A 15,446-nucleotide genomic window follows, 5' to 3' on the forward strand; every position below is an offset into this window, starting at 1 on the left:
GCAATAAGGCACCTCTGGGGTATGTGGTATATGGCCAATATACCACGGCTGTCAGCCAATCAGCATTCAGGGCTCGAACCAACCTGTTAATTATTGATAATAAGCCAACATGGTTATTCTACACTTATTAAATTGCTGTGTTTGAAATTACCCTTGACTGTCATGTGTATCACAGTCCTTTTTGCTGGTATCAAGGACTTCTTCCTAAGGTTGTGAAGACTAAGTATTATTGTGAGTATTTATGGGTCTGTGTGCTTCTACAACCATATATTCTCATGTAGATGGGCCTATCACACTGGCCACACACTGGTTGAATCAACGTTGTTTCGTTGGTTAAGTTGAACCAAAGTGGAATGGACGTTGAATTGACGTCTGTCCCAGTGGGACAGAATTCATTTACCTCAGGTTGTGTAGAGTGTGTACTGTACAAGTATGACTGTGTGTATCTGTATGAAAGTAGAGAGTCCAACTCACATAGATGAGCCCGGAGAAGTACCTCTCCCGGATGTTGTGCAGCACTGAAGCCTCGTTCAGGCAGGTGAGCTCGGCCATGTCCTCCACCTTACTGAACTTGGGAGGGTTCATCTTCTGGATATCATCCTTATTCACCGTCACCTTCTTCCCATTGTCAGCCAGCTCTACCAGGCACTCATCCCCGTGCTCCTCCTTGACGCTCGCCGCCTCGAAGCCATTCTTCTCTGAGGGGATCCACACCAGCTTCTTGGCTGACCAGTCGGCCTGGGCCATGGGACTGTTGATGAAGTCCTTGTCCAGGAAGAGGAACTTCTCGTCCTCAGTCATCTGTTTTTTATTAGCCATCTTGGTGGTCGGAGGAGGATCTTGGATCTTCTACGATCTTCTGTCTTTTGGGGGGGCCAGCTGGAGATGGGGATAGAGATAGGGGGGCTGGTGGGAGAAAGAGTGAAGAAATGTTCAAATGTTAAAAGACTGGGTTGGATTGACTTGGTTTGGTTTATGTGTTTATTGTTTGGCTAGTCATTGACTCAGAGAAGGGGGTTATGGGTCTGGGTCGTGCACGGCAACCACAAGGTCAGGGGTCCTGAAGTTCGAGCCATTACAAAAATATCAAAAGAAGTGGTATAACTCCATAAATTGCATGATTCTTTCTGTAAATACTTTCTCACCCAGAAAACTCTGTTTTCAGTCCAGCACTTCAAAAACATACTCAAGGGGTTATTAACTAAATGGTGTATGAGTCAGACACTACGTATACACTCTCCTACCACTGCCAGCCATACGTCCACAGAAGGCATGGACACTCAAAGGGTTAATAACATTTCTTCATCCATCCAGAAACTCCCAGAATACAGTAATTCTCACAGACACCCCCCCTTCGGGCTTAGCCTCCTACATGCTCACACACGAGCCACAAGGGAGACTACAACCATTATAGTGCCTAGTTTAGATATGAAGATAGACTCTGGGAAACGAGTTCTAAGTAACTGTACCATATGCGATAAGGACTTACATCGATCTTCTCAACTCGTGTACTGTAAGTACTATACACTTTTACAAGTGAGGGGTTTACCCATACCGTAATCAGAAAATAAATGCTCCAACAATAAAGTAAAAAACAAACAAATCCCTCTCTCCCGTGTGCAGCACCGTCCGCTACATTGCAGTCCCGTGCTGTGATGCCCATATATGGCCTGCTTCTCTGGAGCAGGCCTTTCGATGGACCTAAACAGCCAGGCAAGTTCAACTCCCAAACAAAGCCCTTATAGGGAAGAGTATGTCTACAGCTGGTCCACGCAATTTGGAGTTTACTCCAAAATGATAACACGGACAGAGTGGGAGAGCTCGTTTGGGGGGTTTTCATGTTCATGGTTCATGCTGTGCTGTTCTTCTCTGTGGCTGTACAGTGTAGTGTGGTGGGAGCGATGCTAGCTAGCTAGCTGCTGGGCTCTGAGTCATACCTGTAGGAAGTGGAGCCACGGCAGGTGCACAGTTCTATGGCAAACTCAGTGCTGGTATTTTATCATTCAGTGCTGTTATGAATGCATTACTGGAATCTTGGTAATAACTTGCTGTGTTTAACACCCTAATAGAAACACCAACGGGTCAGTGGAGGCTGCTGAGGGGAGGACGGCTCATAATAACGGCTGAAATGAAATCAATGGAATGGTATCAGACATGTGATTTAGATGTGGTTGATGCCATTGCATGGACTCCATTCCGGGCATTACTATGAGCTGTCCTCCCCTCAGCAGCCTCCATTGCAATGTATCCAGTTTATAATACTAGTGTCTAAAAAGATAATGTGTGTCAGAATCATTAAAGTCCAATCAGACTACGCAGACATAAGACATAATTAATAATAAATGTTGACCTTTGTGGTGGTAAATCAAACTACTCTTGCTCGATAAGATTCAGACTATAATCCATTGCACTACATCATGGAGTCCCTGCACCCATCATTCCTATCCAGCCCAGTCACAGTTACAGACTGGCATGCTCTTTCTACGACTAGAAATGGGAACTATGCGAACAAGTCACAAGTCCTCCTGGGAAAGATTGTCACTGCGTCCCCTGGGACCAGTCAGAGCCAAACTACACACAAAAGCATAAATATCCACTTAGCCAGATTGAAACACCATTTTTTTAGGAAAAAGGACATTGTCCTCTATCCTGTTCCTTATTTGCAATGGCTGTAGAGCACAGCACAGAATAACCTGGGGCCGTACTAGTACACAACACCATGCCGCTCTAACACAGTAGTCCAAGGTTGTGTATGAAGAGGAGACATTACAGCTGATTCAGTATGAACTATTTCCTTTACTGACTGAGGATAAGTGGACTTTTCCTGACACTCCCCTTCAGTACTGTAGATGCAGCAAGACAAGTGTCATAACTCCCTTGAACTTTTCTGCACCTCTCAAACAATTTAGACCTCTCTCTCTCTACATCTTTCTCTCTTATCCCTAATCCTTAACATTTCAGCACCTTCCTTCCCTTCTTGTCATTTCAACGCATGGTCAGTGGTTCCTCACCCCCTTCTCTCCTCTCCGTCTCTCTCTTCATCTTGTGTCAACGCGGGTTCACCTTTGTTCTCAGCCAGTGTACACTGAGGACAGCTGTCTGAGTAGGGGGTTGACAGGGTGGCAGTTTGCTGATAGGAAGCAGTCCAGCCTGGCTAGAGACTAAGACCGTACTTGAAGAGCATGATAGTGAGAGAAAATGAGGAGGGAGGCTGAGGTGGAGAGGAGTCTCAGAAGATTCTGTTTGTCAATACTGTCAGGAGAATGAGTGGCAGAGGAAAAGAGGGTAGAGAAGAGAGGAGAAGGAAGGGGAGGGTACAGTAAAATGATGGTGAAATTCTCAGTAGCAAAGTTGGTCTTTCCAGGAAGCAAAGCCAGAAGATAAGAAGGAATCACTTCATGTATCATCAGATAAAAACTCATTGATTGTCATATCTAACCCTGGTATCTAGTACACTACAGCGATGTACAGCGAATACCTGAAGGAGTGATTGAGTCCTTGATACTGCTGATCTTTAACCAGACTGGGCCAAATGTCCAACTCATCACAGAATAGTATGATAGAGATTGAGTAGGAACCATCTTAATTAAAGAGTGGAACCTCCTGTGGTCTTACACGCACATCCACTGACCCGCTCAGTTCCAAATAAACCACTGTTTAAATGATTTGTGTATGAATGGGCTGGTTGCCCAGGAGACCACTTGACCTTTCTATTTGTAGGGGCTGAATGGTGACCCCTGGGCCTGTGAAAGGCTTTACCCTCTCCCTCATCATTCCATCCCTTCCCTGATTCCTGGCTTCTTTGCAAAAACGAATTTCCTAATAATAGTGCAATCCATTGACGACTCAAATGGATTGCACTCAGCTATGCCAGGATAAGAGTTAGGCCTAATAAAGGTAATTCTCCCAAACTATCACAGTATCTAACACATTCCCTACTCTGGTATATCAGCTGGTATACTGTATCAACTAACACTAAGGCCCTGATTTTCTTGCCTGATGACTCAAACTCTGCTCTGCTCTATGTTCACTACATACTTCAGTCTGAGACTGCCATCATTGAAGTCGTTTATGGTGATGTCAAAATGAGGTGTGTTGGACAAAACAAAGTCATCAGCAATAGGATCATTTCTAACTAATCAGAGTATCAATGTCAATAAAAAAAATTCTAAAAGCAGTCGGGTTTCTGGGACCAATCAGAACAGTTAGAATGTGTTTGCGTTCTAGAAATCGTCAGGGAAGTACTCAGATCCAGACTCATTGTGGAGAACAAACGTAGCGTTTGGCCGGAGCAAGGAGTTTGGGTAGCCAGGCAACTGATCTGCTGTGCTCTGAGTCCTGATGAACTGCAATAGGCCCACATGTAAATACAGACACAGTTATCCTAGTGGGCGAAAACCAGGTGTAATGATACCAGATTCAAATAGGTTTGCATGCTGAGGTATGTGATGATGAATAAACAACACTCCAATCCAGTACATCCAAATAAAAATGTAAAAGCCTGGTCCTGTAACATTGAAGAAGAATGAAGCCTATGAACTCACATTTGTGTTAGGTCATTTAAACATTAAGGTTAATGTTGTAACTACCTGCCCAGAGATAGTCAGAGTACGATGGATTTCAGTCTTGGGTTCTACTGCTATTGTGTCTTACGTGTTGCTTACTCCAAACATCTCTCTTCTTATTGGGCAGTTTGGCCGTTCTCCACCTCTAAAAGGATCTGCCTTTATTTTCTCCTGATAGGCCTTCTGACCATGTTGTTTTCACTTGTGCCTTAGAGCAGTGCTTTAGTTCACCAAAAAACTTGGATGAAAGTCAGTTGAAAACATCATTTAGATGATGCTGCAGGCTCTTTGTGGTGGATCGACAAAGACCGTCAAAATGAATCGCCAAAGTCAACCAGAGACAAGATAGCTGAGCAGTAACAAAGTCCTCAGACTGAGATAGAAAACCACATGCTTGCTTTACTCAAACTCCCATGCAGCACAATCATATGATAACCACTTTTCCTGTCAGCAAACTACTAGGTTATGTTTCAACATCAGGTCAACCGCAGTTACTATGATGATGACCCCAATGTTTTTCTGCTCACTCACAGACATTTTCCAGTTTGATGCTGGTTTGTGTCACTGCAAACTGGAGAGGATAGGACTCTCACAAGTGACAAGTCTACTCTGAGCCACCACACCACAAAGTTCAGCATCGAGACAGAGACAGCTTTAAACTACCATATTAGGAGAACAGGAAACACCCTGGTTAGCGTTCAGCCTGTTTCTTCTTTCAGATATACAAAGTCAACTTCCCCTTACTTTCTATACCATATGGCATGGCACTACTGGTGTAAATAATTCAGTCAAGCTGTTATTCCAAGCTGTTACAGTATAAATAACATGGCTACTGTATAGATAGCATTACTGGTTAGGGTATAGAAAACATGGTAAAGAAAGGCATTGTTAGGCAATGTTGTGCAGCACTGATATAGGGAAGAATTCGCTGATAAAGATGGCCAACATGCAAAGGTCACAGACTCTTTAACCACATCATCATATGACTGCGTCAGACAGATGTCAGCACAGCAGTTACATTGTATAGGCTACCACTGATAGTCATTTCTTCTGGGGTGATTTGGCTTGTTCTACATTTACATTAGAGTCGTGCAAAAACAGCTGTCAAAAGCATGCAATTGTAACAGAGATCAACAGTGACAATTGAGATCTGATATCTATTTCTGGTAATTTTGCTCAGTAATACATGCAGTGTTTGAAACCTAAACACATGAAGGAATTTCAATATTGGCTACATATGATGAACAAAAATGCAAGTTTCAAGAGCCACAATCAATGTCGCTAAGCGTGCGTAATTAAAGTGCGCGCAAAACAACTAGTGCACTCTCACTCTCTCCAACTTGTATCAAAGTAAAACAATGGCCTTGCATAAAAATAAATGACTTACAAATTTGATGAATTCGAATCAGCAGGGGGGTTTTGGAAAGTTATGGTTTGGAGCGTCCTGCGGTTGACAGGGTAGCCTACTCCAAAGACGAACAGTCCAAATTACCCTGGTATAATACCTCGCTTTACCATTTAAACCCGGAGGGTGGAGTCGCACGCGCAGACCCTCCTCTCTCTGATCTGACAGCAGAAAAGCATCAAATTCTACGGCAGAGCGCAAAAGTACTGTCCAAGACGGTACTGTTTGAAAACTCCGTGGTACTGAAGCGTACACAGCGTGGTTGACGCTGAAAAGCAGAACGAATTGCAATTTGGCTGCGCGCACATGCGTATTTTAATTTGACGCGGACACACTTTATAGTAATCTGGTATGCATAGTACACTTTAGTATCTCTTCATATTCATTTTCTTTCAGTGAGCATAATGGCAAACGTTATGGGGTGTGTGTACAGTAGATATGTATAGCCTACTTGTATGTGCAATTAAATTAATGGTAATCATTTAATATTATACCTTCATTGAAACTGTTGAATATGTGGGTGATGAGTCATCCAAGGACTATTTGACCCTCCTATGGACCTACTGTGGGAACATGGCCGGAGGAGGTCAAGGATGCAACAACATCTATAGTAAACAGTGGTTATCACTGTCATTTGTCCGTTTTTAAGGATGATGTTTAGGATTGACACGTCACTGTCTCTTTCCAAATGGCACATTTCCATCAAAACCAAGAGCCCTCGGCACACATCATATCACACAGAACCTTCGGAAATGACATCAATTTAACTCAAACTTGGCTCCCTTTTCTCTATTTTGAACTCTAAATCACGGGAATCTCAGTATATCCCATGGATATATATACAGTCTGTGTCTCTCCAGTCTGTCTGTTCACTTGATGGTACTTAGGCCTGTCAAAATAAATAATATGGGCAATTCATCTCCATCGGCTGATGTCCATGACACTTCTGATTATGTTTAACGGCACTTTGTCCCAGAGGTTCTGTGGTCCAGTCCCATTGACATACAGTACTATTGTATATACAAGGGTGCAGTCCCACTCCCAACAAGGCAGCCCAGCTGTTACCAGAGGAGAAAATATATCTTGATGGACTTTAGAGGAGGCGGAAGAGAGAGATTCCCCTTGATACACACTACTGGAGGATGGGGGAGGAAGGGGGATGCATCCCACATGTTTGTGTGTCCCCATATTGTTACACACATCACATTCCCCTCTTCTCCCTCTTTCCAGCTCCTCTATCTCTAGTCCAATGGAACGTCCTATATAAGGACACCTCCTGATTGGCTCAATAAATCACCTTGCTTTGTGATGCCATGACTGGGCCTCTCTCCGGTGCCAAACAGCACATCACCATTGGTATGTGTGCAAAACGACGATGACAGTTCAAGGGACCAAGATGGAGGGGGATGACTAGGGGTTGGAAACCTGCTGGCTGGGTCTCTGGTCAACATCAAGATCAGGGAGGATGGTGTGTAGTAAGGAAGGAGAAAGAGAGAGAAATGCAGAGACGCAACGCACTGTGCCATATAAGGACTGTGGGGTCTGGATGGAATCTGGGCAGCTTAAAAGTCTAGCGCAGGTGGCCTGGGCCCCAGTGACTAAATATGGTCCAGCAGCAATGGTATTGTTCAAACAAGTAGGGGTGCTTCTATGGGGATAACTCTGCACTATTTACTTGTAGTATCTCCCTCTGATGACATCTCAGTGTTTTTTATCATAACATAAATCATTAGATAATATATCAGTCTTTATTATGAGAGTTTTGGTGATCAGTATTGGTTATTATCAATATACATCCATATGATGTTAATGACATCACATCGAAAGATTAGCATACAAGTTGTGTGTTTAAAGGGATAGTTCACTTTTGTGAAAATGTCATCTTATTCCTAGGGTGTTGATTCCGTGAAGTTATATTTCATGATGTACTTGCGCTGACTATTTTCAAAGTGCCAGTTCTCCAGCACACACCACAGTTAGGAGTTATTTCGTCTGTATAGACTTTCCGCTCCCTGAGCCCTGCTCATCCCTCCACCTCTCCTCTCACTGCGCTTTGTTTGTTTCTTGGTTTATTCATTGCCCTTTAATGACAGTGTAACAGACTGTATCTCAGGCAGTAGACATGATGTATGACCCAAGAAAAGTGGGAGGGGCGGGGGGAGAGATGAAGGACGGAGGAGGTGGAAAACCCTGACAGGATAAGTGCAGAAGTCAGGACGAGGCAGCAATCCAGGCACAGCCTGTAGCCGAGAAGGAAGCCCTTCTGATAGGTCCAAGCCAAGACATACTCCACTCGTCTGGTTCTCCAAGATGCCTGCCTCATTCAGCCTCAACTCATCTCTAACAGAAAGTGTCTGACTGGGGGTATGCGGAGGAGGTGGTGATGAGGGTGGGTGTCCACATTTCTGACTGGAAGAAGGTTACTTACAGTAGAAGAGGAAATGGACGCCATTCCAGACAAGGGTATTGTTGTTGTTGATGATCATGTTGTTCATTACAAGGATGTAAAGAGAGATGAAGGGTTTTGCCATGCACAAGTACAGTACTTGGTGATTACATGGGCATGAACCATATGTGCCTATCAATCTCTCTGGCTTTGTCCCTCACCTCCAAAAACGGCATTAAAAGGTAATGATTTATTGACACGAGTATTAGTCCATAACCAAATTCTCCATACAGCACAATCTATATGGGATCTGAAAACTATCCAAGACAAATACATATTTTCGGAGTTCTTTAAATCATTTACCGTACATACACTTTATGTCCCCCGCGGCCCCCCTGACTACAATTTGTAGCCATAGATGGACAAACAGTTGACAGAGGCATATGTTTGTAGATACATTTGTCCCCATAGAAATGTAATTGCGCTCTAATTTAAGCTCAGAACAAACAACGCTGCTCTCTGGTGCAGTGAAGCAGCACTGTACTCAATCGTATTTATACAGATGTTGCACACACTTCCAATGTATAATATAAACGGTGGAACAATGCTACCTATTTTCAGGCAATCTGCCCAGTGAATAACAATAATCATAGTTCTATTTCCTCTGCATATATACAGTGGGGCAAAAACGTATTTAGTCAGCCACCAATTGTGCAAGTTCTCCCACTTAAAAAGATGAGAGAGGCCTGTAATTTTCATCATAGGTACACGTCAACTATGACAGACAAAATTAGAAGAAAAAAAATCCAGAAAATCACATTGTAGGATTTTTTATGAATTTATTTGCAAATTATGGTGGAAAATAAGTATTTGGCCAATAACAAAAGTTTATCTCAATACTTTGTTATATACCCTTTGTTGGCAATGACACAGGTCAAACGTTTTCTGTAAGCCTTCACAAGGTTTTCACACACTGTTGCTGGTATTTTGGCCCATTCCTCCATGCAGATCTCCTCTAGAGCAGTGATGTTTTGGGGCTGTCGCTGGGCAACACGGACTTTCAACTCCCCCCAAAGATTTTCTATGGGGTTGAGATCTGGAGACTGGCTAGGCCACTCCAGGACCTTGAAATGCTTCTTACGAAGCCACTCCTTTGTTGCCCGGGCGGTGTGTTTGGGATCATTGTCATGCTGAAAGACCCAGCCACGTTTCATCTTCAATGCCCTTGCTGATAGAAGGAGGTTTTCACTCAAAATCTCACGATACATGGCCCCATTCATTCTTTCCTTTACACGGATCAGTCGTCCTGGTCCCTTTGCAGAAAAACAGACCCAAAGCATGATGTTTCCACCCCCATGCTTCACAGTAGGTATGGTGTTCTTTGGATGCAACTCAGCATTCTTTGTCCTCCAAACACGACGAGTTGAGTTTTTACCAAAAAGTTCTATTTTGGTTTCATCTGACCATATGACATTCTCCCAATCCTCTTCTGGATCATCCAAATGCTCTCTAGCAAACTTCAGATGGGCCTGGACATGTACTGGCTTAAGCAGGGGACACGTCTGGCACTGCAGGATTTGAGTCCCTGGCGGCGTAGTGTGTTACTGATGGTAGGCTTTGTTACTTTGGTCCCAGCTCTCTGCGGGTCATTCACTAGGTCCCTCCGTGTGGTTCTGGGATTTTTGCTCACCGTTCTTGTGATCATTTTGACCCCACGGGGTGAGATCTTGCGTGGAGCCCCAGATCGAGGGAGATTATCAGTGGTCTTGTATGTCTTCCATTTCCTAATAATTGCTCCCACAGTTGATTTCTTCAAACCAAGCTGCTTACCTATTGCAGATTCAGTCTTCCCAGCCTGGTGCAGGTCTACAATTTTGTTTCTGGTGTCCTTTGACAGCTCTTTGGTCTTGGCCATAGTGGAGTTTGGAGTGTGACTGTTTGAGGTTGTGGACAGGTGTCTTTTATACTGATAACAAGTTCAAACAGGTGCCATTAATACAGGTAACGAGTGGAGGACAGAGGAGCCTCTTAAAGAAGAAGTTACAGATCTGTGAGAGCCAGAAATCTTGCTTGTTTGTAGGTGACCAAATACTTATTTTCCACCATAATTTGCAAATAAATTCATTAAAAATCCTACAATGTGATTTCCTGGATTTTTTTTCTTCTCATTTTGTCTGTCATAGTTGACGTGTACCTATGATGAAAATTACAGGCCTCTCTCATCTTTTTAAGTGGGAGAACTTGCACAATTGGTGGCTGACTAAATACTTTTTTGCCCCACTGTAGCTATGTATCCGTCTAAGAAAAGATTTGGACTGACTGAGCAGAGGTGCAACCTAGGCAAGGCTAGGGAGATCTGCAGATCGAGCTGTAGTTCTAAGAATTAGCTAAAGAGTTCTAGGAATAGTGCATGGCATCACTCCTAGGGATGCCAAAAGCAGGTTGCTTCTGTCAAGCATCTTTGCTGTCTTTATTGTCCCATTGATACTGTGTCTACAGGAGCAGCAAAAATAACATCTCCATGAATTAACAGTCAGTAAACAAACAGGTACAGGAACACCTGTTCATCTTATAGAATATGGTTAGCCATCATATTCATAACTAGTTTCTCTTTAGATGACTTGCCGATGCAATGGCAGGCTATTCAAGTCATGTCTTTGTTACAGTACAGTTCAATACAACAACCTGTAACACTACAGTACAAGATATCTGACTGGGGAAACAGAAGGCAAGGTAAAGAAAGATGTCTGACTCTAGATATAGACTTGAGTTTCCAGGGCTCAGAGCAATGTCATTCTCAGAGTGAGATAAGAATGTTGTGTTCCCTTTTATGGCGAAAGAGGAAATGAGGATGGGGGAAACGGGTGAGAGAGGGAAGAGAGAGGCCCGGCCCACGGCAGCAGCAGGCAAATGTTTGTGTGATCTGCGCTGAGTCTAGGCCACACAGGGACGTCACTAGGGCTCTCCAGCTACGGTTCTGAGCTGCCCCACGGAACACGAGGAGGGAGTGAGGGATGAGAGGAGGGGGGGTGAGATAGAGAAAAAGAGAGGGAGGAGGGACCGGGAAGAGGGAAGGAGGACGTTTCTCACTTCATAATCAGTTTAGGTCAGGGATCATCAACTAGATTCAGCTGCTGCCCCATTTCTTCTTGAGCGGATGGTCAGGGGGCCGAAACATAATTATAAATAATAGACTGCAAATTGACCGCAAGAATCCCAAACATATATAATATTTGACTAAAACATAACCATTTCAAACATGACTTACATTTGTACATGATCACATATACTGAGTATAAAAAACATTAGGACCACCTGCTCTTTCCATGACACAGACTGACCAGGTGAATCCAGGTGAAAGCTATGATCCCTTATTGATGTCACTTAAATCCACTTTAAGCAGTGTAGATGAAGGGCAGGAGACCGGTTAAAGAAGGATTTTTAAGCCTGGAGACAATTGAGACATGGATTGTGAATGGACAAGACAAAATATTTAAGTGCCTTTGAACGGGGTATGGTAATAGGTGCCAGGCGCACTGGTTTGTGTCAAGAAGTGCAACACTGCTGGGTTTTTCACGCTCAACAGTTTCCGTATTTTTAAAGAATGGTCCACCACCCAAAGGACATCCAGCCAACTTGACATAACTGTGGGAAGCATTGCAGTCAACATGGGCCAGCATCCCTGTGGAATGCTTTCAACACCTTGTAGAGTCCATGCCCCGATGAATTGAGAATGTTCTGAGGGAAAAAGGGGGCCTACAATTCAATATTCGGAAGGGGTGTTCTTAATGTTTGGTATACTCAGTGTATCTCTCTATTATGCGTGAGAATACTCTTGTAGTTTTCCAAAATTAAAGTCACTTGGAGCTGATTTGCTGGTGTTTTTACAGTCTTGGGTGGCCAAATAGATTCACTGCCAGTTGAGGAATCCTGGCTTAGGTAAATATAGGGATTAGTAAAAATATTGTTTTTCATTCAACTGATATGGATATGTCTCAGAAATAATTTAGTTGAGAGGGAGAAGTTGCCGTCTCAACTTCCCATTTTATAATTTAGATAAACAGATGGATTAATGAGTATTTCATAAATTGATATAAAGGAGGTGGTAATTTTGGTTGAAAAAAAGTTAACCTCTGTGGTAATTCTATTATTAATAGACCTTCTGCTTGTGGAAATGTGAAAGCTGATAGGAGGTGCATAGTAAAGGGCTATGTCTCCTTGGCTTGTCAACGATATATCGATTTCAAGAGATTTAATACTAAAAGGGTGAATCCATGCTGATTCTGGGCTAAAGTGTCTCTGAATCTGCATCCACCATACTGTTATCAGTTGTTTGAACTCTCCATCATAACTTTCCTAACATCAGAGAGGTAGACTATGTAGATAAATCAACAGAAGTCCACAGGGGACATTGTTCCAAGACAACTTCAACCTTTTAGATTTCGGCAGCACTGGGTGAGCATTGCTCAAATCTTTCCTTATACAGCAACAGTACAGTGCTCTGACTGTAAACGTGGAAAAAAGGGTTCCAAGAGGGTTCTTCAGCTGTCCCCATAGGAGAACCCTTTTTGGTTCCAGGTATAAACCTTTTAGGTTCAAGAGAGCACCTTTTTTTCCCAGAAGAGTGTATGGTCATCTGGCCTTAGAGATAGAATTTATAGCAGCCATTTATCAAGTGAGAGAAATCAGCTCTTGTAAAGGAGTTTTATGCACTAGACTAGTTAGATTACATGAGACGTGATAGCAGGCAGGCCTATGGGTATGTCCCAAACGGAACCCTATTCCCTATAATAGTGATAAGGAATCCCTATAGGCCCTAGTCAAAAGTAGTGCACTATAAAGGGAATATTGTGCCATTTGGGACACACAGGATAGATGTGATAGCAGGCAGGCCTAAGTCTTTCTTTACATGTGAGCTACAGCATATGTATATGTTATGATCTACAGTACATGCCTGTATGCTAAGACCATGAAATAACACTTGTATAAACATTCTATATTGACTTCATAAATCTAGGTTTTGTTTGTTGTGACCACAATAGATATTCGAGACAGTGTATTTCCTCTGTGCACTTCTTCAGTGGAAGGTGTTTATCATGGAGTTTTATGAGAATGTGAAAGATACACTGTAAAAATGCCTGAATACTCCAGGCAGAATGATTTTGTGCTACTACTGCCACTGTGTGATGAAACATAAAACAGTTATAAAGTGATAAACCCATTGGCTACAAACAATAGACCTAATGCCAAAATAGAAACGATTACCTATAGAGCCACATCAACAAAATCAACATGTGTAGCCTATACCTAAAATCAAATAATTACAAATATGCTAAAAATGCTTTATTAAAATAAAAATGTATTAAAATGACTATTTATTTGAGATACAACTTCATGAGAAATTGGCACATCAAACACTTACTACAGTATGTACAGCTATGCGGACATAGCAGTAGTGAAGAACTTACTACATTTACAGACTCTCAGGGAACAAACAATTGGCCAAATGAAATAAAATTCAGACCTGTTGATTTTAACCTGTTTTGGCAACATTAACACACACTACTAAGGCGTTCTTGACATCAACCGCAAATAAATAAAATAAAAATCGCTCAACACCCCCAGTCCCAGTGAAATCTGGAGTGACAGACAGGACACCCCTGTGTTAAGACTCAGGACCAGGAAGTGTGTTAGGGTCTCTGGTCATAGTAGCAGGTGCTGAGCCCCTGAGGAACAGCTTCCCTCCACTGTCTCCACTGCTGCTTAGGAAGTGGGATAGCAAGCCGTACAGTAGAGGCCTGAAAACACACAATATGTATGTCTTTACAAGCCTAATAGTAGCATTTACAGTTTTCACTCAGGATAGGATACGTATTTCAGGTCTGGAATCAGTTTCCTGTGGCCTTTTAGGAATCATTTCTAGATAAACTTACACAGATCTGGAACTGGGGTCCTCCACCACTTTGAGCTCATTCGCCATGAACTGTCTGTCAAGTGGTACCTCAGGTTGACCTGATTCTGAAAAACATTGATTTGATAAGGTCATAAAATCCAACTTTTAATTGAATAACGGTGAACCTACCAATGGCACTTATATTCAGTTCTGAAATTGATTGGCATATGGTTGAATTGAACGCATGCATAATATTCACCTGCTGTCAACACTGACGCTGTGTATCGATACTTGTTGAATTCCAGGTACTCGCGGATGAGCTCGTTGATTAGAAGGTTGTCGTGCGACAGCGCAGGACGCGGCTCGCTCTGATCATCGAGCGCATTGAACACCTCAGCTCTGATCCGAGCCTTCAGCTGACCCAACACACCTCGAGACTCCAGGCTCTCTCTCAGAGCTGGGAGAGAAGATAAGTTGTTGAAAATGGTATCATAAAAACCTCTGCAACTTGTGGGGATATATTGATAACGTACACTTTAAGGTGTGTTGTTCTGTACGGATAGCCAGGCAAACTTTGATAGCTAGCTAGCGCTACCTAGTGTCGTCTTACACTGTGCGTTGCACGAACTATGAAATAGTTGCACAGTTGCAATTCCCTTCCGATTAATACATGTAATATAGACTTTAAAGTGAAAGAAAGGACAATGTTACCGCATTTCAGTTCCGTTAAGGTCGCCATTGCAACAGGTAAAACAAATGGCGTTCGTGTCCCTCACCGAGTTCAAAGGGTAAACTGTTAGCTGCACAAGTTAACTTTTGCTCCCACCTAGTGGTCTAAACGGGTTACTTGCCTGGGCATGACCAAATCGTTTCCCACTAGTTCCCACAGCAACAAAGTCAAAGTGGTCTATGTCGTAAACATTTCTGAAAACAAAATTAGCTTTTTGTTCTTAATATAAGGTCAGGTATAGGCATAATGTTAGCAGTGTGATTAAGGTTAGGTTTAAAATCACATTTTAAGTAGATACATTGTAGAAATAGGCGGGGTTTATGACTTTGGCTGTGGTGACTAGTGCCTTTACTGTAAGCAAATTATGCCTAATGTCTGCATCGCAGGAGGTTGGTGGCAACTTAATTGGGGAGGACGGGCTCGTGGTAAATGCTGGAGTGGAGTTGGAATGATATCAAACACATTCC

The 15,446-nt window shown here is 42.9% G+C and overlaps 1 protein-coding gene and 1 pseudogene across 2 annotated transcripts in view; both read right to left on the reverse strand.

Moving 5' to 3' along the window:
- The window catches only part of LOC123725462 (myosin-11-like), a 40,303-nt pseudogene extending 34,056 nt beyond the window's left edge, over positions 1–6,247 (reverse strand). Inside the window, exons 1-2 of the transcript XR_006757937.1 lie at positions 5,953–6,247; positions 475–906 (exon numbers count right to left, since the gene is read on the reverse strand). The product of XR_006757937.1 is annotated as a myosin-11-like (transcript). The remainder of the gene's footprint in view (positions 1–474; positions 907–5,952) is intronic.
- Positions 6,248–13,684: 7,437 nt separating this feature from the next.
- Positions 13,685–15,077, reverse strand: LOC106564614 (centrosomal protein 20). The gene is made up of 4 exons (XM_014130779.2): positions 14,961–15,077; positions 14,509–14,706; positions 14,290–14,374; positions 13,685–14,154 (listed from the first exon to the last, which is right to left on the reverse strand). The coding sequence occupies exons 1-4, from the start codon at positions 14,986–14,988 to the stop codon at positions 14,022–14,024; spliced, it is 444 nt and encodes a 147-aa protein (XP_013986254.1). The 5' UTR covers positions 14,989–15,077; the 3' UTR covers positions 13,685–14,021.
- Between the last annotated feature and the right edge of the window lie 369 nt (positions 15,078–15,446).

This window comes from Salmo salar, chromosome ssa12, assembly GCF_905237065.1.
Source record: "Salmo salar chromosome ssa12, Ssal_v3.1, whole genome shotgun sequence".
NCBI lineage: Eukaryota > Metazoa > Chordata > Actinopteri > Salmoniformes > Salmonidae > Salmo > Salmo salar.

What these genes read in the sequence shown, in the direction of transcription:
- LOC106564614 (XM_014130779.2), bottom strand. Translation starts at nt 14,988, where the DNA reads ATGGCGACCTTAACGGAACTGAAATGCG. An exon ending in AGCGTCAGTGTTGACAGCAG is followed by an intron (nt 14,375 to 14,508) that starts GTGAATATTATG and finishes AATGTTTTTCAG; the next exon opens with AATCAGGTCAACCTGAGGTA. An exon ending in GACCCCAGTTCCAGATCTGT is followed by an intron (nt 14,155 to 14,289) that starts GTAAGTTTATCT and finishes GTGTGTTTTCAG; the next exon opens with GCCTCTACTGTACGGCTTGC.